At 39.8% G+C, this 23,239-nt stretch overlaps 2 protein-coding genes across 3 annotated transcripts; both read left to right on the top strand.

Annotated features, from left to right (window-relative positions):
- Positions 1-645: 645 nt before the first annotated feature.
- On the top strand, positions 646-3,795 carry rabif (RAB interacting factor). Of its 2 annotated transcripts, none has more exons than XM_074673233.1 (3): positions 646-820; positions 1,241-1,384; positions 2,748-3,795. In XM_074673233.1, exons 2-3 carry the CDS (start codon positions 1,241-1,243, stop codon positions 2,997-2,999), a joined length of 396 nt encoding a protein of 131 aa, XP_074529334.1. In that variant the 5' UTR covers positions 646-820; the 3' UTR covers positions 3,000-3,795. The 2 variants fall into 2 exon arrangements, with proteins under 2 accessions (XP_074529334.1, XP_074529333.1); XM_074673232.1 differs by having other exon boundaries at positions 1,214-1,384; positions 2,748-3,794.
- Positions 3,796-5,576: 1,781 nt separating this feature from the next.
- On the top strand, positions 5,577-23,174 carry kdm5ba (lysine demethylase 5Ba). The gene is made up of 27 exons (XM_074670869.1): positions 5,577-5,893; positions 10,307-10,384; positions 10,792-10,914; positions 12,325-12,495; positions 12,940-13,065; positions 13,254-13,347; positions 13,439-13,536; positions 13,620-13,778; positions 13,910-14,029; positions 14,711-14,869; positions 15,242-15,423; positions 15,570-15,732; positions 15,894-16,013; positions 16,372-16,566; positions 16,783-16,964; positions 17,358-17,482; positions 17,584-17,734; positions 17,931-18,051; positions 18,680-19,035; positions 19,672-19,810; positions 19,905-20,084; positions 20,170-20,328; positions 20,778-21,197; positions 21,340-21,421; positions 21,518-21,705; positions 21,818-22,081; positions 22,200-23,174. The coding sequence occupies exons 1-27, from the start codon at positions 5,639-5,641 to the stop codon at positions 22,335-22,337; spliced, it is 4,548 nt and encodes a 1,515-aa protein (XP_074526970.1). The 5' UTR covers positions 5,577-5,638; the 3' UTR covers positions 22,338-23,174.
- The last annotated feature ends 65 nt before the right edge of the window (positions 23,175-23,239 follow it).

Below are 23,239 nucleotides of genomic sequence, written 5' to 3'. Positions count from 1 at the left end.
ATTATTGAACTTACAACTCCATTGATAGGTTGTATCAACTGCTGTTTAAGACTCCTTTTTCTAGATCAACTTATTCAAGCTTTATTACAAAGACTAAACAATGTGTATTCTTGACTTTGTGTAATGTCCTGTGTAGAAAGTGATAAATCATACATTTCACGGAAATGTAAACATAAATATTTATTAATGGTAATCTTGGAAAATTATTGTAATAAATTTTTTTCCACATGTACAAACATGGTGTTCTCCTTACTGTGTGTTCAAGACCCACACAATCAGACAGAGCAAGACCTGCACTGCACTGTTTTACTTAGTTCTGCTCATTAGGTACCAACTCGGATAAGTTTGGTTTCAAGGAGCTTATACATCTTGAAAGAACACGCCTGGGGTGGAGAAGTTAGGGCAAAACGTTTTATAACAAATACAACATCAGAGAGTGCTAACGTGAAGTTCTTTTCTACCAAGAATGCTGAAAGACTTGGAAATTAAAAGGGGTTGTAATGTGGTTTCCAACCAATAAAAGCGGGGTGGAATAATTTATATTAAGATTTATAAATTCATTTTTGGGTGGAAACATAAAAGAAAAATCCTATTATAGAGAATCCAACTTCACGAGCGACTTTAACGCGGAACCATTGGCCACCAAATGTTTCTGCACGTGTGCATTTGGCGGATGGTAAACTACAACAACAGCGAGTATGGTATCCGTGCTTTAGCTTTGATATTTTTCTTCAGAAATAACGGTTCTGATCCACCTCCCTTCTGTTCGAATTTTCGACTTTAATCAAGAGACCACAAATTATTTTGAGTGATTTTTGAGGTATTTATCTATTTCATCAACCGACCGTTTTTAAATGATAGCATAAATGATAGCATGTAAGCATGGGCGGGGCTTGTAAAAACAGTGGAATTTTTCCTCACTCAAACATTTGTACTAAGAATCCTTGAACGGAATAAGTCGTACTCGTACTTTGTGTATAGATTAAGAGTTGAATTGTCAATTTTGTTGAAAATAAATTATTTTCGCGATTGTCTTGGTTGAGGACTTCCGCACTTTAAAGTTTCTGAAAGCTGGCAGTTCCGGTCCACTCTCTCTGTGCCCCCTTTTGAATGTGAGGTTGTGCTTTAAGTTAAAGCATTAGCCAGTTGGTCCATAGTTACCATCGCCGATAATACATTCAGTGCAGTTTTCTGTTGTGCATGTGTTGTAAAGTAAAGCTGCTGTTCGTCACGGTTCAAGATGGATAACCAACAGCAGTCTAAAGACAGCACGGACCGGCCCGACCTGGTTTCGGAAGACGGGAAGAACAGCAAATCTGTGGTGTGTCAGCGCTGCGGATCCAAGGTGCTGTGCCCGGGGATGGCTGTGTTAGCAGAGAAAGAGGTACAGCAGTGAGAGGAGGATAGAGGTTGAAGTCACTTGACTGTCACAGTGCTGCCACCAAACTCTGAATTTTTTTTTTTTTTTTTGCGTTATGGTCATCTTTTCTATCCGTCCAACATAAAACAGTCATAGCGCAAGTGCTGCAAAGCATATTTTTCAGTGTCTTTTTTGGATGAAGTTTATTGGTATATAGCAACAAAGCAATTGTTTAATTTTATTAATTGTGTAAGTATTCATTTTGGACACATAACTTATTGCACATGTATTAGTGCAACAGTGTTTAGTAAGAAGACAAAAACAAAAACACTTTTTTAGAGATTGTTTCGCCATTCCCTAAAGCTGAATTTGGTTTGACACCATTTATTATAGTATAAATTATATAACTAGACAAATGTTTCTTCTTTTTACCTTACCATGTCTCCTACTGTCTTCCTCAGAAGATAAAAAGGAACATCATAAGCACTCCTGCTGAACTACACAGAAAACTAAAACAATTACTGGTTCATTCATAAGACCACACTGACTTCGAAAGTAGAAATGTCATTTTTTAAATTCCATGCTTTTCCTGTGACAGAATGTGCACTGGTGAAATAGAATGTTTGGAACACAGTGAAATGAGATCAAAAGAATGTGAGACATCTGGAGGATGCAATAAAGCAAAAAAGCAGTACAAAAAATGAAAATCAGCCATCTCAGACCATGGGTTCTGACAGGAATCACATCATGGACTAAGAAAAGGTTGAGGTTGTCTACTTGGAGAGCAACACATACCAGTGTTTGATAAAGGAGGCTGTGGAGATCCGAAAGCAGGCCCAGAGGACGGTCAGCTGGTCCTACATGCTGTCATACATCTGGGATGCTGTTCTTAGACTGTCAGACAACAGGGGGCATGGTCGCCCTGTTGCTTCAGGTAGGACAACCATGCCCCAGTAAATCAGCTGACAAACAAGTCACAACAAGATTGCACGAGTCTTCTGGGGAAGGCTACTGGGTGTTTACAATGTAATGTAAAAAAAAGTCACACAGGTCTTGTTATGAGAAGTGTTTTACCATATGACCAGTGTTGAAGATTTGTGCATAAGCATTTTTTATGCAGTTTCAACTGACTTTGAGACAGTTCTTGAAGTGCAGATAGAGATGCAGAATTTATAAAACCAAAGCTTTATGCAAGGAAAAAAGCTTTCTGGAGAAGGATTGTTAACGAGAGGTATCCAAAAGAGACTTCTGCAAATAAATTCAAATGTATGAATACACTGTCATACTTCATATGTAAATAAGTCCCAAGCTACCCTGGGACTCCTGAAGTTGCATTTTTTTCAAATGTTTCTTATATAAAATCTGAGGCTGTGTTTTCTTCCACCAGCTGTTCCTACCATCTATGCGTAAAAAGAGCGGCCTCAGCAGCACTACAGAAGGCTCAGTGGACGGGGACACTCTGACCACTCACTGGTTTGTGGATGACATGTTCACTTTTGAGAATGTGGGCTTCACCAACGACGTGGGGAGAATCAAGTATCTCATTTGTGCTGATTGTGAGATTGGACCAATCGGCTGGCACTGTTTGGATGACAAAAAAAGTTATTATGTGGCTGTGGAAAGGGTGAATCATGCATAGTCTGAATGCAAACGAAAGCCCACAAGAACTCAAGCAAATGTGTTCCCAGGACTACATCTCTTTGTTTGGATTTTTCTCCAAGTTGACTGCCGTTGATTCCATCAAACACTCACTCATACATTTACTGTTATGTGTACCATGTTTATAATAAAAAAAAACATGCCTCTTATTCTGACAGCTGCATGACAGTTCTAATAAGGATATGTTTTTTTTTAAGCTAATGTTAGATTCCATTTTGCAGCTTTTCGTTTTCCATGCCCCGTAAAGTCCTTTCATCTCAGTGCTTTAAAACAGGTTCAACGTATTGGGGCATTTTCACATTATTTGTGTCATAGTTTTGATCCGCAAAAAGCTGCTCTCTTTGCAGGAATATTGACATTTAAGTTTGAAATTGGTCATAAATGGATACTTGTGTTCGAAAAAAGAATATCCCAATTATATTAAAATACTTTGAGTAAATAACAACCAAACAATGTCTATTTAAAAAATAAAATTCACTAAATAAGCATGATTGATGTTTATTTCTTTACCGTTCCTATGAGGAACTTTGAGTGTGTATCTATTTTAGTTCCTAGCCTGGAACATCTTTCTCTGCTCATTTTACACACAAGTATACCTCTTTTTTATTATTATTATTTTAAACAATAAAACCTCATCTTGCAGAAAAATGTATAACTTATAAAAAGCAACAACCTTTGCCTCAGTAAATTGGGGGTCATGGGATTATTTCAGTCTGTCAAAATTTGATTATGGCTGCCAAGTGTTTAAAGAACCAGAGGGACATTATTTCTGAGAACATGTTTTTACTACCTTGTCTTCTCCAGATGTGACTATTTCTGTGTTTATCATAGTCATTGAGATTTTCTTTAAACAATTTCTAGTTGAATCTGTAAATTCTGCTGGTAAGACATAGCCAAATTCTGCTTAATAAAGATGAGTTCACCTGCTCGCTTAAAACCCAAACCTTTAAACCGGGGTGTATTTCTACTGTTGGCCACAAGAGGTCATAATTTCAGTATTTGAAACACATTATTATGTGGCTTCTGTATAAATAATATGCTTGTCATCGTTTAGTGTGCAGTGCACCTGTCAGCTACAGGCTCTGTCCATCATGGCTGCTGAAATTCAAATTTACTCTTTAAATATAAAAACAAAAGAATCTGGGTTCAAGTACATAACCAGAATTTTTTTTAAAAAAAAGGTGCGTTGATCTAGCCTATATAATACGTATGTTATATGTGGGGCTAACCCTGCAACACTCTTCTTGTTGTTTTGGCCATAGTCTTGGTAAAGTAGGCAAGACGATGCTTTTGTAAAGATATTATCTGAGTAATTATGGGTAAGATTTGTGATATGCTGTTGGTTATATTGGCTCTCATGCTCAAGAAATTCTAACAAAACTAAAAATAGTTACATTCAAATCAGCCTTGTACAAAGAGCCAGACAAAGGAGGTGTAGGGCCATTCTCACTTGAAAAATTAAAACGTGCAACCAGACTGAAAAGGATATGGCTCAGTGAGAGAAGTGAAGGTGGTTTGAAAATATGAGAGGATCGATATAAAAATGAGAAACAAGCCGTACACAAGAAACATCACTGAACAAAGTGCAAGCATTTAATGACTGTAGTTTAGTAATTAACGTCTCCAAAAAGTCAACGAACGTGGAGGCAAAATATATCGTACTGAATGCAGAAAAAAATAAAGACTAAGAATTATCTAGACTTTAAAGTATGTTCCTAACGTTTTCCATTTATTGTTTAGTTGTTTACATATAATAAACGTAAGCGCGCACAGGAAAATATTTATAAAAATCAGAGACCTCTCGTACATTTTTAGGGTACAGCACTTTTGTGACACCATCATTGCATTTTAGAGTTGCGCCCGTATGTCATTTCGGCACCGTTTGGCACAAGTAACCCAATTATGTGTAAAGACGAAAAGATGAATAGCCGATATATGAGTTCGTTGTCTACCAATCACGAGGCTCCTCTAGACCATTTAAAAACGAAGGTCCGGTCAGCGCGCAATGATCTAGTAGGTGTGTTCGATTACAAATCCCTGTGTACCGTCTAGGTGGTCTATTATTTCGGACTGGCCGGGCGGGGAGTCATATCCCACACACCCCGTGATGTCCAAACGAATTTGGTATACCCGCGCGTCGAAAGTATGAAAGAATCGAACTAAACCAACTGGGGAGCGATCATCGTCGACATGGCCATTGAGCTAATATTCTAAATAATTAAATATTTTCCCCTTTTTCTTTAATAAACAATTGTTTGATACAAAGTGTGCTACATTTTCTTTAATACGAACAATAAATCAAGGGAACATTACTGTTGTCAATGCTTTTACAAAGACAGACCTTCGGGCATTTAACTTCACCATACAGAGAGAAAGAGGCACAAAGTGAACTTAATCCATATAAGGAAGAAATGAGTATTAACAGAGTATGCATCATCCTTTAAAATCAGTCATTGAGCGTGCTTCTACTATGAAGCTACAAAGAATATATCTAAAATACCACTTTTCTCATTAACTTGCGAATCTACTTTTTGAGGCGGAGGCACACTGTTTCGGGCTGTCACCCTCTCGTCTCGAACTAGATAATTCGTCTTTGAGTTCAATGAGTGGAGAGTGCACATGAACCGAACAGACGACAAATCACTTAGCTTACTGAGCATATTCCGCTCGAGGAAGCCCATCAAAAACATTTCCAGCTGCAGTCATATCGAAGATGCAACGATGACTCAACCACAGCTGAATGAGTTCATTCCCCCTCCGGAGTGCCCTGTTTTTGAGCCCAGCTGGGAGGAATTTGCGGATCCTTTTGCGTACATCAACAAAATACGTCCCATTGCAGAGAAAACTGGCATTTGCAAAATCCGACCACCACCGGTACGTATTTTGTAATTTATTTTTAAAAATTCCCACTAATGATACAAGCAGGGGTTTTTCAGCTACTGTTCGTTATTCAGCAGCAAAGTTGTGTTTGTAGACAGGTTTCAACATGGCGGATTGCGGCTGCCGAGTTGAAATGTCAGCTAGCAGCCTGAGCTCGGAGTGTGTTGTGTTTTGAGGTTTTGAACCACGAGAGTGAAGCTGAAGATAAATTGTCAAGTCTGGGATCTTCAGAAGAAAAAAGAATTAATATTTTATTTGATTTATTATGCGTTTTGGTTGACTTTCCAGAAATAATTCAAACGCTAAAGTTTGCCTCTGATGCAAATAAAATGGAAATTGTTTACGTTAAGCGCAGAAAGAAATGCTTCCTGGACTGAGAGGACGGAAATAACTCACAGAGATTTAAACTAGTTATTTGACAACTGCTTGTATAGAGACAGTTAAATATACATCCTTAACTTTCCCCAGTAGGATTTGAAGGATTTAGCTAGTGTGAGGTAACCAAGCTAGCGTTAATCAGGCCTGTTTTAAAGCTGCACAGTTCTGACATCTTTTCTAACGTTGGCTGACGTTACGTACGTGCACGGAGACCAACTGTTTATGGAGACAACGGGCAGTCTGTTTCTGTTTTATCTTCGTTAATCGCCTTCACGCCCGTACCCTTACTGAATGCAATTATCCCACATTGTTGAGCATGAAGTTTGTACGCTATTTTGGCTTATTTCTCTTCTCGATATGTATCGTTAATATGAGGGGAAATACGGGACACTGTGATGTCTGTCTTAGACAACTGTCTCTTCCAAACTGGACCATCATTCTGCCATGATCAACGCCACCTACTCAATTTAACAACTCAATATATCACCAGGGCGAGTATAAGATTAATCAGTTACAAGATGAACATCAGAAATTTAATTCTATATGAATCTAACAGTGACTTTAATTCTGACAGGGATGGCAGATAACCCTTTTCAAGGGTGTGTCCAAGGGCCCTTGCAAAGTAGTAAAACGCCAGATCCTGTTGAAATAAATCACATTACAAACCTAGATCTGAAATCCATCAAAGCATAAATAAAAACTTGATAAAATGAGTTTTCATTTAGTAATACAAGGCACATTGTAGCAGAAATGATGAAGCCATGTAATTTAATTTTGCTCAGTGAAACAGGACAGGCAGGGTGGTGTGGTGTGTGTTTGTGTGTGTGTGGAGGGGGCGTGCAATATAACCCCAAAAAGGGTGGGCTGGCTGGTTAGTGTTTGTTCTTCCAAAAGGAAACCCTTACTAGAAGGCACAATTGCCAAATGCTCAGAACATGTAAACAAAAGAAGGTAGGGCTGTTTCATATTGGTTCCAAAGGAGAACTGTTTTTGTTTTTATCTAAATGTCTGACAAACTAATCTGAAATAGTGCTGAGTTTTTGAGTTGCTCTCTTGGTGGCTGTGTCAGACTTAAAATTACAAGTTGATCAGTTTTTGGAGCACAAAGCATCTGGTAAGGCAAAACGTTCAAAATGTTTTGACATTTAATCCTTGCTGTATACTTGTGTATAAAATAAAAGATTTTGCTTATAAAAGAAGGGTAGAATAATTGTTTTAAAGGTCAATTTTGATAACTTGTCCCAAACTGTGTAAGCTCCATTGTCTGCAGTCCTGTGACATACACCAGCAGTTTCTTCTGAGGGCTCTGACCAAAACATGGCTTTGAGCTGGAGTGTGTGGGCCAGTAAGACTAATCGCAATAAATTCTAAGACCTCCTGAAATGTTGATCTAAGCTGTTTGGAGTAGATTTCTGGTGGCAATTTGGAGTGTGTAACTTTTGAGTTGTGTCTTCTTTGTACAAAAAGGACAGCACTGAGCCTAGGAGGCCTGTATCTGGCCTGAGATCTGCTCTTTGTGTCCATTTTCGTCTTTGTGTAAACAGTTTTTCATGGAGGACGATATTGTGCCAGAACCTGTTTTTGATCAGTGATTTTGAGGTACACAGATTGTGGATAGTTTTTCCCCCAAGGTTTCACAGAGGTCATATTTAGACTTGAGACGTTAGCAGCACACATGCAAATGGTTTTCAGTGATATCTGCAGACTGTTTGTGGTTAACTTCTCCTCTGCTTTTGTGTGTCATTTAATACTTTGTGAAAGACTGGTCATGTTTAGACCAAAACTACTTTATTTTTCTCAAATGTTGTAGTTAGACTGTTTATGTGGAGTGTGATGTAGCCCTGTAGAGACTGTTGTTTTTGTGTGTGTTTGTAATCCAGCTTTGTGTGCAGATAAGGTAGCAGTAATGCAGTTTTTTAGTTCTCTAATACAGCTTGTCCATCTTTAAAAAAAAAAACAGCTTATACTGCCTTGGGTTAAGTTATAACCTGAGCTTCAGCTCTATTTCAATGCAGAGCTCTGTCAAGTCAAATGTTCAAAAACATGTTTTATTTGAAAACTTGGTAAATTTCTTTTATATCCTAATGTAATGTCACAAGTGTTTCATATGTATCTTATAAATGATTAAAATGCCAACTTTAGAATGATAATATTGATAATAATAATAATAATAATAATAATAAGAAGAAGAAGACATTTTATTTGTATAGTGCTTTTCAAAACTCAAAGACACTGTACAATTGTGAAAATCAAAACAAGCAATGAACACATGTCAAAACACCAATACAATCACAAATTGAAAGCTGACTTAAAAAGGTAAGATTTCAGCAGGGATTTGAATGTTGATTTTTGTTGTATTTGGTTTTCGAGCTGAAGTCAAATCAGTAACAAACAGGTTTGGTTACCTCGTGCCACTTAGTGCCTGTAATGAGCTATTAGAGAAAGGTCAACATACATTGTGGGAAAGCAGGCATTGCCACTCCCTCTTTTATGGATTATTTTCAGGGTTTGTACATATTTTCCGTGTTTTTGAACAAGTGTAAAAACGTTGTGTACCCATGCAAATACGTAAACAGTTTGCCTGATAACACTTGTTGCCTGCTGTGTTTGAAGGGCAAACTTGAAACCTGAAACTTCACTCTTGGATAAGCATTCTTGTTTGTTCCAGATGAATGGATAAGTGTTGAGTATCTTTGAAGACATAGCTGAGGTTAATCTGTTCAAAATGGCTGAAAGAATAAAAACTCCCAAGCCACCACTAGAATGACACTATGAGATATCAGGGTCACGACAGCCAGGACTGCACTTTCTATCACACAATGACACATTTTCCTGAGTTATTTGTCCGTCATTTGTTTACAGTCTCACCCACTGTGACAGATCAGCAGGAGCAGAGCCTCACACTTTTATTCACTTTTGTTAAACTCAGATCATTTGCGGCCTCTCACCACCACTGACACCGTGTTTGTCATTGATACAGGAAGTGGTAAATTCTAGCGTGGGTGTGTTTGTTTGAATCCACTGAGTGTCAGGGCATTTTAAGCCAACAACAGACAACCAAATATTAAGGGATGCATGTGAGTGCTTTGTTTGAAATAACGACCAACTTTGCTTTAAATCTAAATGAAAATAAAGTAATCCTGCTGTAAACTAATATCTTTCTCTGCAGGCACAGAAATTTATCATCGATTAGCCTTTTTGTATGTGTGTAGCATATTTGTATATTTACACAAACACAGTCTGACTTCCTGTAGGTCTCCTTTTACCAGTCGTTTGATGACAAGAACGACTATCAGACTGTTTGTGTAGTTAAGACTAAATTTGATTCCTTTTGACCTACAGGTGTGCTTGTTTGACAATCAGAGCATAGTAGTGATGAGGCAACAATCAAAGGCTCTTTTCTCCTCTTAATATTAGTTCATGTACTCAGAGGGGGCTGTGTGTTAGTGCAATGGTTAACTCTGTCACCTCACACCTAGAAGGTTCCCAGTATGAATCTCAGGGCTGTGAGCTTTTCTGTGTGGAGTTTGTATGTCTCCCCCATGCATGTCTGGGTTCTCCTACTTCCTCCCACACTCTAAAAGAAATGCTCATCAGTTTGATTGGTCACTTTAAATTGCCTGTAGGTGTGAGTGTGTACCCTTTCTTTGTTCGTCTCAATATTCCATTACATTTACCAAAACTTGATGCATGTCACGCACAAGAAGAGAGGATCTAAAAATAAAGAGACAGGCACAACATATTTCTGATGTTTTTTTGGCATTTAACTGGGATTTGTCAGCAAAAAAAGTACAAACACACAATACCGCCACTTTCTCTCTGGAGAGGGCTTGTTACAGTGTCTCTGATAGTGTGCATCATTCACAGGGGGTCTTGTACACTGTGTACTCTTTGTCAAAGGCTGACTGATGTACAAAATGAAATCCTGTTTTCAAAGGCTTCTGTTTGAGTTTGAGCATCAAAAGATCTGCTGTCATTTTATTGAATCAATGTGTTTTGTTTTGTTTTGTTTTGTTTTTTCCCTCTCAGGACTGGCAGCCACCGTTTGCCTGTGATGTTGACAGGCTCAAGTTTACACCACGGATACAAAGACTCAATGAGTTGGAGGTACAGTCTGGTGTTATGTTTATTTTTCTCCACTCAGAAAAGTATCTGTGAAGTGGATACTGAGGCACTGTCAGTCAATTGTTTTTTTATTTTATGGCATTAAAATGTAGAATATCATGACTTATCATTGGCCATTTTGCTCACTAGGGTTTTAATAGGAAACATTTGGACGTCTTGGTTAAGATTTTTTTTAAAATGACTACTTGGTCTACTAGATTGGAACAATACAAACAAATAGTGCTTCAATTTTTTTTTTGTAATATCAGTAGATTATTTTCTATTAAAGCATTAGTAGAATGTCGCTCATTCTAGGGGTTTCTCAAGAACAATCTTTGGGCACTTTTGTGTTTCTTGAAAGTTTCTGCTACTACAGATGTGCCAAATGTGCTTTTTCTTTGTGTGGACAGGCTCAAACCAGAGTGAAGCTCAACTTTCTGGATCAAATAGCCAAATTCTGGGAGTTACAAGGATGCACTTTGAAAATCCCTCATGTAGAGAGGAAGATTTTGGATCTCTACCAGCTGAATAAGGTAAAAGATCCAATCACGTCTGACAATTTGCATGCATATTTTAAAATGTGTGACTTTCATTTACTCATGCTGACGTAGTGCTGGGGGGGTGTCTATGATATACTGTCAGCCAACTTCATGACATTATGGATTTTAAGAATACCGGTATGTCTTATATTATTTGCACACGCTCTGACCTTCTCAGTGGAGTAGAGAGTTACAGTTTGACACAGTTTAGCATGCAAACTGCGCCTGTAGTTTCTGTAAGTAACAGCAATATATCTCCATGATCCAAACCCCAACACTAAATCACTTTTGATCCTGACAGACGTGAATGTGTAACGCATATTTATTCTGCTCAAGTCTCTACCTGTGTAACAGACCACACGATCATATCAGTGGAAAAATTAAATTCAGTTGTTGCAAACAGCATTGGTTTCTCCATTTTTTATTGCTCCTAAATGTAGATTATTAGACATGTATGACGAGTAGGGGTACACTGATCACAATTTTCTGGCCGATCACCGATCTTTATAAAGCCTGACCTGCTGAAACCGATTCGGCCTGATACCAATTTTTACTTTTTATTTTTTATAACTGACAGCATATACCTTCAATGTTCTTTTTTTTATTGAAAATCATTGGACAATACCTTTGAAAAAACTAAAACCGTTACATTTTAACTTAAAAAAACAATTAAGTGTCCTGAGTTTTAGAACTTATCGCAAAAAGCAACAATGGCTAGCCGTCAGATCTTCCCAGAGGTACATGAAATCAGTTTCATATGTAAGAATGGGCCGATCTCTGATCACAGATCACCGATCCCCCAAAATTAAGGGAATCAGCACCAATCAGTCGGCCTGCTGATCGATCAGTACATGTCTAATGACGAGTCGGAGCTTTTGTCCAATAGTTGCCCTATAAATCCAGAGATGTGGAGGAGCTAGTTCATTGCCTTTATGGAGCTAACAGAGTTTCCACATTATGGTAACATCAGCAGCTAAATACAAGTTAAATTACGTTTTCTGTTCGAAGTCTTTAGAATTTAAGTAAGATTGCAGCACTTTGTTCATTGTTGCTTTGCAAATTTGCTCATGCATGCACATCAAAATCAATCTTTCTGGTGGTTGAATACAGGGGGGTAGGATTCAATAAGAACTGATCTTTTGCAAGAAATTAAATAGGCAACATTTTTAGTCAGAAACATGAGAAACATCAAGTGGAACATTCCACACCAAATTACGAGAGGTCCTATGCAATATTTATCCCAATCCACAATACTAATTATTTGGAATTATAAAACTACTGAACTACTGATAACACATTCTTTCAAAAAGAAAAAAAAAACAAACAAACAAACAAACAATACTGTCGTTTTTTTGGCATACCGCTCAGCCTCATGCTGACTGAATTCATGATTCTTCTCTTCAGCTGGTGAATGAGGAAGGAGGCTTCGATGCAGTCTGCAGAGAGAGGCGCTGGACAAAGATATCTGTTAAGATGGGTTTTGCTCCTGGCAAAGCGATCGGCTCTCATCTGCGGGCGCACTATGAGAGGATCCTCTACCCATACAACGTGTTCCAGACCGGAGACAATCTTCCTGTACGTCCTGACACATATTTTTACTTCCTTTTTGCCACAACAATGAGGCTGGAGATACTCATTCATATTTGTGAGGGAGATGTTGATGAGATTCTGTAGGATGTTGCATATAGGAAAATGAATTGTATGATGTTATTCTTGAAAATCCTAAAGAGTATTTCTGCCTCACTTTGCGCAAAGATGTTAGTATTTAGGTCAAACTTTACATTTATTTTTGTTCAGAAATAAATTAGTGTCACTCAATATGTAACCTTGAAGTCTTCTGTTTCAAACAAAACTCATCTTTTGTGACACATAGATGGTTGTTCATTTTTGCATTGTCCTGCAGTCTGCAGTTTTTTAGTTTCACTGATTTTGTTATTCAACTAAGGCTTAGTAGATTTATGTTCTCCTGGTTGGTCTGTCTAGTCAACTCTATTCACATTTACCTGTTTCTGTTTGCAGAGAGCCACCTTGACCAATGACACTAAAGATAAGGAATACACTCCTCATGACCTGCCGCAGAGACAGTCTGTCCAGCCCCAGGAGACATGCAGCATCGCCCGCCGAGCTAAGCGAATGAGATCAGAAGTAATCCACCATACTTTCTCTGACGTCATCACTTGAACTATTTATTTCATTTTGTTTGTGCTATGTCAGTGTGTTTTTGTGTATCTGGATGTTTAAACACATTCTTCATATAGAAGACACAATAAGCAGAATTCAATTTCATATTACATAAAATCACAGCTGCTCTTCCCTCTCTAATTCTCCAACAGAAAGGCTGTGTTAAAACCGAGCCTGGAGAAGTTTGTGAAAATCGTCCTAACCTCAGGAGAAGGATGGGGACATACGCTGCCAAACGTGAACCAAGTAAGAACAAACAAGCAACTCTGTTACTGGATATACTGGTGAAAATAAGTTCCTTATGTTAGATTATCCAAACTTTGTCCTTGCCTTTCAGTGAGGATGGCGATCACTGAGGTGAAAAAGGAGCCCATGGATCACAAAGACTATGAAGGAACTGTAGTGAATACAATACACAAACCTCCTTCCAGTAAAGTAAGTGAATAACTCTATGTAGAAATTTGAACTGTCATCTTAAAAAAATGGAGTTAGTGCTTAAAGCAGCTTTGTCTGCTCAGGTGGACCAGTACATGTGCCTGGTGTGTGGCAGTGGGAGTGCAGAGGACCGCCTGCTGCTGTGTGACGGCTGTGACGACAGCTACCACATCTTCTGTCTGATCCCACCCCTCCACGATGTCCCCAAAGGAGACTGGAGGTGTCCCAAGTGCCTGGCTGAGGTGATTAGGGTTCCACATTTTGGCAGAGAGGCTTATGATTGAGAACAGCCCAAATACATGACTGATATTCAAGTGTAACAATAAACGTGCATGAATGTCATTTGACTTCATTTTTCTCTCTGTTTCTGTAGGAATGTGGAAAACCTCCTGTTGCTTTTGGCTTTGAGCAGGCAAGCAGGAGCTACACCCTCCAAGCATTTGGAGACATGGCTGACTCCTTCAAGTCTGATTATTTCAACATGCCAGTTCATGTAAGTTTACATCATTTCTAACATGATGTCTGCTTTAAGTTAACATGTCATTAAGCTTTTTTTGGTAACTAAAAGTCACCTCAGGTAACACATTAGCTTTTAGAGTGTTTACATATCAGTTTTTAATGTTGTTCAAGGATCATAGGCTGAAAATAAGGGAAGAGTTGGGAGATTGTGTGTGTGTGTGTGTGTGTGTTTGTGTGAGAGAAAAAAATGAATCAAAATACAAATCAAATTCAATTATTCTAAAACGGATGTTCTTTGTGCATGATAAAGAGTTTTCAAGCTCTGACCCTCAAATCTTATACATTAAATTAACACTTAATAAACGTTTTTTTTTTTACCTTTTTGCAGAATTTGGAAAAATGAATCAATGGTCTTTAACAAAGCAATCCATTGATAACTCATTCTCTTATCAGATCTCTTAAACTTCCCCTTACACATAGCGTACGCACACTTGAACACACAACCCATAACAGCATTTAGAAGGATGGCTGAGATGTTAGACTTGGGGAAGCAGGAGTTTGGAGTTTTGGAAAAAAAAAATCTTTTGCTGATCAACAGGATGTTGTGCTGCAGAGTATATTTGCACAGACTTGTAACAAAACTAGCGGGTGTTGTGACGAGATGTGGGACGCAGCTCACTATCACACCATACTTGTCTTTTCTTGTGCATCTTAGATGGTCCCTACTGAACTGGTGGAGAAGGAGTTCTGGCGTCTCGTCAGCACCATTGAGGAAGACGTTACTGTGGAGTACGGAGCAGATATAGCCTCCAAGGAGTTTGGGAGTGGTTTCCCTGTAAAGAACAGCCATTTTGAAGTTGTTCCTGAGGATGAGGTACAATCTCTGCACTGTTTTAGAAAAGATATCTTGGGGAGGCTTGCACATACTGGTCACTTTCCGGTTTAGCTTAAATCACTAAAACATACTATCAACTTAAAGAAATGTATCTCTTACCATTGAGTATGAAAAAACACAATTGTCTGTGGGGCTTTTAAGGGGGTTTGGTCATACCATATATCTAAAATTGTGCTGAAATTGGTATCAATCATCAAAGGGCTAACAAACTCCAAGATTGAGTAGATAAATCAAACATTTTCAAGAAAAATGATCTGATTAATTGCCTCCAGTGATAGCTGTTGTATTGACTGGGAATAATGCCTCATTGTTTATGTGGGTTGACTTTTAAAACTTGTCTCTGATCTGCAGCATTACCTGAGCAGCGGCTGGAACCTGAACAACATGCCTGTGCTCGATAGCTCGGTGCTGACTCACATTACAGCCGACATCTGTGGGATGAAGTTACCCTGGCTGTATGTGGGCATGTGCTTCTCCTCCTTTTGTTGGCATATTGAGGACCACTGGAGCTATTCTATTAACTACCTGCACTGGTAAGAGTGCACTCTCCAAACTCTGCTGTGTATCTTTCGTGGTGATGTGAACATGCATCTTTCTCACTCCAAAAGCAGTGATGTATTGTCACAGAAAATAAAGTTAAATATTGTTTTTTTTCAATACTTTTTGACCTCATGTGTAGGGGGGAGCCAAAGACGTGGTACGGAGCTCCTGGTTATGCTGCAGAGCGCCTCGAGTCAGTCATGAAGAATCTGGCACCTGAGCTGTTCGAGTCCCAGCCTGATCTCCTTCACCAGCTGGTCACCATCATGAACCCCAACACACTGATGAACAACGGTGTCCCGGTAACTTGCTGCTCGACAGCTCAATTATTTACATTGTATTTAAGTATCTAAAAAACAGCTCTATATTAACTTAGTGAATTACATTAAATCAGTTAATTATCCTGGTTGGCCATTGAACACACAGATTGGAACTTAAACATCTTTTTCTCACTGGTCTCTAGATCTATCGCACCAATCAATGCGCAGGCGAGTTTGTCATCACTTTCCCAAGAGCTTACCACAGTGGGTTCAATCAAGGTTTCAACTTTGCTGAAGCTGTCAACTTTTGCACCATGGACTGGGTAAGAAAATCTGTTTTCACAGTAATTCTGTTGGCTTTAAACACTGCAACCCATTTGCCATCACCTAAAAAAGATTTGCTGTTTAACAATGACCAGAATCAGAGGAAACCCATTCGTGCCCTTTGATTTTACTGGGAAATGTCTGCCAGTTGTGTGAACACTGAAGTATGTTCATAATTTTGATGGAAAACAAAAGAAATGTATGATTATCATTGACAAATATTTTTGTTTAGCCATTTTCCTGGCAAGATAAAGCCAAAAAAAGATGATTAAAGTGTCAAGAACCCTAACACAGATTATCTGACTCACTTGGTACTCATGTACATCTCTTCTTAAACGCTAACTTTGTCTCTGCCAGATGCCCATTGGCCGTAACTGTGTTAGCCATTATCGCCAGCTGAGCAGATACTGTGTCTTCTCCCATGATGAGATGGTTTGTAACATGGTCTGTAAAGCTGACACGATTGATGTGGACTTGGCGTCAGCGGTGCAGAAAGAGATGTCAGCCATGGTGGAGGAGGAGGAAGAACTGAGAGAAAAGATAAAGAAGATGGTGAGACAATCTTCTTGTACCCTCTTATTTGGCTGATGGAGTTTAATGATGACAGGGTGAAGCTTCGGGTTTTTTTTATCTTTGCAGCTGTCAGAAAACTTAACATTTATCATAATTGATGCTTTCAATCTGCAGACTTTGTGTGATTGCACATCTGTCTCATTAAGTTCCTCTGTGGCCTTTGAGCCTCTAATGACTGCGGATGTGTATCCCCAGGGTGTGGTGCAATCTCTACAAGTTGATTATGAGGTGCTCCCAGATGAGGAGCGGCAGTGCTGCAAGTGTCGGACCACCTGCTACCTGTCTGGCATCACCTGTGCCTGCAGTCCTGGCATAATGGTCTGTCTGTACCACGCCCAGGACCTGTGCTCCTGTCCTCATGGCAACCTCACACTCCAGTGAGTCTTCAGTAACTCAACACACTCCTGCTTGAAATAAAATGTTTCTACTGCAGCATCAAGAGACAGAATTACTCAATGAGCATTAATGTGAATTATGAAAGGCAAATACATGATAATTCATAAAATTCTGAATTCCATCAAGCTTTGATCTGACTAGATGATGGCATTAAACTTGAAGATAAAAATCAAATAAAGAGAATGGGCTCAGTCCATTGAAATAGAGGCTTTCATAAAATCATCTGTCTTTTAGAGTAATAAAATGGGGCTCCTCTTGTGTAGTGTTGAGTTATTTGCTGTGGTTAGATTTTCCTCTTACTCATGAAAGCAGCTTTAGAACATCTATGTGTGTATGTGTTAAAATGTCTTGCCTTGTTTTCATCTCTCCTGCAGTTATAAGTTTACACTGAGTGAGCTCTATCAGATGTTTTCATCAGTGAAGCTGCGTGCAGAGTCCTTCAAAGAGTGGCTCTGTAACATCCAGGACATTCTGGAGAACAAGGGAAGCAAGAAAAGAGGTTTGGAAATCAAAGAAGACATTCATCATCCTGTTTTTTTAACAGTCCCACTTTGCCTCATATTGAATATTTTCTAATCATCAGTGCTTTTTTATGGTCAGGTTTGGAAGAGCTCCACGGCTTGTTGGAGCAGGCAGAAACAAAGTCCTTCCCGCCATCCAGCCTCCTGGATCAGCTGCGTGTGGTCATTGCAGAAGCTGATAAGGTTGCTGTGATGGCTCAACAGCTTCTCAATGGGAAAAGGCAGACAAGGTATTTACTTACTGAACTCAAATTTTAAATCCTGTCACGTGACTTCCTGTATCCTGTAAAGCCCAGTTAGAAAAAAACACAATGAATACCCCTTAAATTGGATCTGTTTTTATCAGACTTTAATATTTTTCTAATAATAAATCAGTGGAGGGATTTTTTCTATAAATCAGTTGAGAGGGTTTTGTTTCTATTTTAGGTATCGCTCTGGAGGAGGAAAGTCCCAAAACCAGAATGAGCTGACTGTGGAGGAGCTGAGGGCTTTTGTTCGACAGTTTGACAGCCTGCCATGCAACATCAGACAGGCTCCTTTACTAAAGGTTTGTAAGCTTTAAAGTCAATAAATGTTTATTTATATAGCCCCAAACCATAACAAACATTATCTCAAGATACTATCTAAAAACATTAACAGATCTGGACCTGTTGATGTTAATAAAATTCTAATAGCAGAAACCCAACATCAAGACAAGATAAGGAGTCTCATCTCAACTTAACCCACCATGAGTACAGAACTTCACAGCATTTAGCAAGTTACAGTGGGAAAGAAAAACTTCCCTTTAAAAGGCAGAAACCTCGAACAGAACCAGACTCATGTAAGACAGACGTCTGCCTCGACTGTGTTGGGGTTAGACACAGTTTGAAGTTTGTTGTTCTGGCGATGGTTAAGGAAGGAAACTACGGGTCCACGACAGCAGGCCATTCCCAGCAACAATCCATAGCCATAGCTGCTGGAGTCTGACAGGCCCACAGCAGCAGGCCGTCCACAAAACTGTCCTTAAAGATGTACATAGTCAGAGGCAGTGTACAGTTTAGTTTCGCTGGAGTTTAATTGTTTACTTCAAAACTGAACAGTGTAAAGTTTTTCACTTATTTCGAACAATTTGATGTAGATGTTTAGCATTTTTGGTTTGTAAACTTGAGCCTGGCTTTGTTGAATATTACCTCCAGGATCTGTTGACCCGGGTGGATGACTTCCAGCAGCGCAGCGATCGTCTCCTCTCTGACGAGTCACCCAGCCCGCAGGAGCTGCAGGAGCTACTGGATGTGAGCCTGGGTCTGGATGTGGAGCTGCCTCAGCTGCCCCTGCTGAGAGAGCGACTGGAGCAGGCCCGCTGGCTGGAGGCAGTGCAGCAGGCCAGCAACCGACCAGAGAGCCTTTGTCTGGACACCATGAGAAGGCTAATTGACCAAGGGGTGGGCTTGGCACCTCACAGCTCAGTGGAAAGAGCCATGGCTCGCCTGCAGGAGCTGCTGACAGTGTCGGAGCAGTGGGAGGAGCGGGTGCTCGGCCTTGTGGAAGCAAGGTGAGGATGCAGGGTCAGAAGTTGACAGATCAGACATAAATTCAACCCACTGTTCCTTTTTGTATGTCAACCTGACTATGGTTTCAGTTGGGTTACCATCAAGTGATCAATGAAACATTGACCATGTTGCTCTCAGACAAACCTTATTGTCCAAATCTAAGAAAATATTTCTTAAACTGATCTTTTGTTGTTACTCTTAATCAAAAAGGATTTTCTGGGACTTAGGTGTGCACGCCATGTACAGCGGCAGTGGTCCTTGTTACAATAGTAACCGTTTTAACTACCAGCCCTTTGCTCCATGTCTTACCCCCCTCTCTGCTCCCCACATTTCCTGACTCTCTCCGGCTATCTTACATGAGGAAAACACAAATGCCTGAAAATTTAGTTTAAAACATAGCAACAAAACCTTCCCCTATTCAGAATGAGGAGCATAGTCCCTACTCAAACATTGTACTTGTAGATTTATAATTTTCTTGGTGACTTGTGGGGTAAAAACATGAGAGCATCAGACCGTGCAGACAGTACCATCAGATGTCAGAACACAAGAGGTGTTAATTAACTATGGCAGACATTCATTAAATATAATAAGACCTGAACAAAAACATTGTGTTTATTAAACCTCATGTCCCCTAACAGGCCATACCACAGTATAGAGACCCTAGATGCAGCTCTACAGGAAGTAGAAAACATCCCTGCATATCTTCCCAACTGTCTGCAGCTGAAGGACATCATCACCAAGGCCAGGAAGTGGCTCCAAGAAGCCGAAGCTCTCCAGGTAAAATAGTCTTTCGAATTTAGCAGCACTGAGTTTTCTCAGCACTTCATCATCCCTTAAAAAGTTGTTAAGTCGTGTCTGTGCATGCTTGCAGCTCGGGGGTCGTATACCTGTGCTAGACAGCCTCTCTGAGCTGGTTCTCAGAGCAGAAGGCATCCCAGTGAGACTGGACCCGCTCAGTAGATTGGAGGCTCTCATCAGTGATGTTCAGACCTGGAAGGAGAGTGCAGCAAAAACATTCCTACTGAAAAACTCTCCCTTCTCCCTTCTTGAGGTAAAAAACGCCAATATTTGCTCAAGCTGTTTTCCAAATGTGTTGAAGACAATAAAAAAAATGTTTGCCTTTTTGTGTTTCTCAGGTGCTTTGCCCAAGATGTGATGTTGGGGCAGGGTATCAGAAGTCAAAATCGAAAAAGGCAAAAGAAGCGGTACAGAACTGTAAAAAACCTTTGACACGACTGGAGTCTCTGAGTGACGTGGAGAGAGCTCTCTGTGAGAGCAAGGACTCCCCCTCTGCAGTGAGTGCAGCTCAAAGATTTTGTTAGAGATGTTATCCTTGACACTTTGAAAGACCGCGATTGCATGTTTTATCTTATCCCCCTCAAATGGATCTGTGCCTTTAAAGAATATAAAGAAGCCAGAGAATCTTAAATGTAACCTTGAGCTAGAGCTCAATCAATAGGCTTACTAAATGCTACCAAAAGGAAACTTTGTCTGCAGAGAGGGCTGGTGACCTTGAGTGTTTGGAGCAGAAATGTGCTGATGTAACTCTTCTCTGTAATATTTGGGTCTAATGTTGTTAGGTGAAGGTTTTACTTTTTTAAAACTGAAATGATGGGTCTTATTTTACGCTACAACTCTGCTTCGTAGCCACATGTACTCTGCATCCACAACAAACTGACAGCCTTTGACTGTTCTTTCTAAGAGGCTGCTCCTTTAAATTATTTAAAATTTCCTTTCTTCACAGATGACCACCCTTGCTGAGGTCCACCAGAGAGAGATGGAAGTCTTGCTGGCTCTTCGAGCTTCCAACGAGTCTAAACTTTTACCTGCTGAAAACTACTGTGCACTTAGTGTTTGTGTTTGCCAAAAGGCCCCTTCAGGTGCCATGGTGCAGTGTGAGCTCTGTCGAGAAGTTTTCCACTGCAGCTGCGTTGCAACAACCACAGAGCTCGAGTTTGGCCAAGCTTGGCTTTGCCCACTTTGCCAACGGTCAAGGAAACCACCTCTGGACAAGGTCCTGCCCCTTTTAGCTTCACTACAAAGGATTAGGGTTCGACTCCCGGAAGGAGACGCACTGCGGTTCCTGATTGAGCGAACAGTGCAGTGGCAGCACAGAGTTCAGCAGGCGTGCACAGATGGACTGCTGGAGAAAGTGTCAAAGATGGTCAGTGGAAAACAATGAATCTGGATAATAATGTTCTTTGTTGTTGTAATGCTGACCTCCACGGCTAGAAGGTCTGTTTGGGTTTGATACCACCATTATTTATCACACATGCTGAAGTTCACTCTGCTTTATTTCCCTTTAGGGGAGAACTTGGTCGTCATGTCTGTCTCAGGAAAACAGTGGTTCACTTTTTTACACAGAGCACCACTGTGTTCCACTCCAGGGTTAGTGTGAATCCTCCAAACTCTTTGAAATAATAGTAAAAGCATGCATAGATAAAAAGTCCTCCTCTGAACATGCCCTTATCATTAATGTCACAGGCCTTGGACCTGAGCTGGAGGAGCTGATGGTGGAGGGTTTCCTGCTGCAGGTCACTTTACCCGAGACTGAGCAGCTGTACAGGTACCTACTGTACAAACTGACCCCCCGGTCGTCACAAAAATCACCTTGTGGGAGCGACACAGACCAGGACCAGCACTCTCATAGAGGGAGCCCTCACCATAAAAAGGTAGAAAAAATAAAAAAGTTACTTTTATTTTAATTCTGGATCATCATCTTGCTTGTTTTATTGGGTCACTGTACTTTGATTTATTTGTAATGATATTTTTGTTTACACACAGAATGAAGTTTCTAGTCTTAAAAAAGAGACAGTGAACGGTCAGAGCAAAAGGACCAAGCGGCGAAAGGAGAGCTCAGACTCGCAGCATAGTGAAAAGGCCAAGAAGAGCCGCCAGAAGAAAGTGAAGAAAAGCAAAGAGAAGAGTGGAGAAACAAAGAAGGCTTGTTCTCCCTCACACACAGTTTCAGACCCCGCTCCCTCAGATTCAGAGGAGGACTTCTCACTGTGTGCTGCACCATGGTGCAGGGAGCCAGAGGGAGACGAGGTGTGTTTTATTAACCTACGATATTTCAGGTTTAAATTAGTTCATGATTTTGTTTTGTTTGGAATAACAGTTAAAATAGAGGTCTACAGCACTGAAATCTCTTTGATCTATTTCCCAGGTAAATTGGGTCCAATGTGATGGCAGCTGCAATCAGTGGTTCCACCAGGTCTGTGTAGGACTTTCAGCGGAGCGAGCAGAGAAGGAGGACTATATTTGCATAAGCTGCACACAGCCAGACTACGACCGAGGAGAATGAAGACCAAAAAGTGACTTTGAAGGATCAGCAGTTTTTCTTGCAGGCTGCAGGACTTACACGCACACCTGAACTCTGTGTCTTGCGGCTTCTCCCCTTTACCTTCTGGCTTACCCTTAGTGAACATGGTGCTATTTACTGTTTATTTTCCAGACTTACAAAAGACTTCTGTCACTGTTTTATTTGTCACATGGCTGCTTTTTCAGCCAATCAACTAATCCTCTCTGAAACCTTCCAAGACTTGCTGCAGGTGTATTAAATGGCTAACTGTTTCAAGAACAGTGCAGGGATTTTTCAACCAAAAAAAAAAAAAGTCAATTTTGACATCACATTTTAGAACTCCTTTTTTACAATGCATCTGAACAATGTGAAACTTATCTTTCTCTTGTAGAGTAAATATTATTTATCTAAGCAATAACTGAACTGATTAATTCAAGTTCAGTTTTCGTTTGAGCTATATTTGTGCTTAGAAATTCTTTGATAGAAGTGAAAACCCTGAATTCTCTTTACGATTCCGATGATATTACACAGTTCATTTGCATTTTTGTGACAAGAAATAACTTGAATCAAATACCACAGAGCAATGATTGAACTCTTTGACCTGATAAGTGCAGTTTGCACTTGGATATTTTCCTGTGTACTTTAAGTAATCTGATATAAAGTACGGATCTCTTTTGAACTGTCTGACATCAAAGGAATGTAAATTTTGAGTGGATTTCCCCTTTATGGTATAGGATGAAAATATTGTGTTGAACTTGAATTTAACACAGACTGTGTGATTTATTTGCCTCGGGTATATATATGACCTTTTTCTGCTCCTTTGGGTAAATAATATAATTCGTATGTTGCAATTTGCATTATAAAATAAAAACGTTTGTTTCCCATGTCCTGGGGTTTGTGCATTC

This window comes from Halichoeres trimaculatus, unplaced genomic scaffold, assembly GCF_033239565.1.
Source record: "Halichoeres trimaculatus isolate MK-OKI-2021-1 unplaced genomic scaffold, fHalTri1.1 fHalTri1_scaffold_1, whole genome shotgun sequence".
NCBI lineage: Eukaryota > Metazoa > Chordata > Actinopteri > Labriformes > Labridae > Halichoeres > Halichoeres trimaculatus.
Note: the sequence above shows the minus strand (reverse complement) of the source record. Positions and strands in the feature narration are given on the sequence as shown.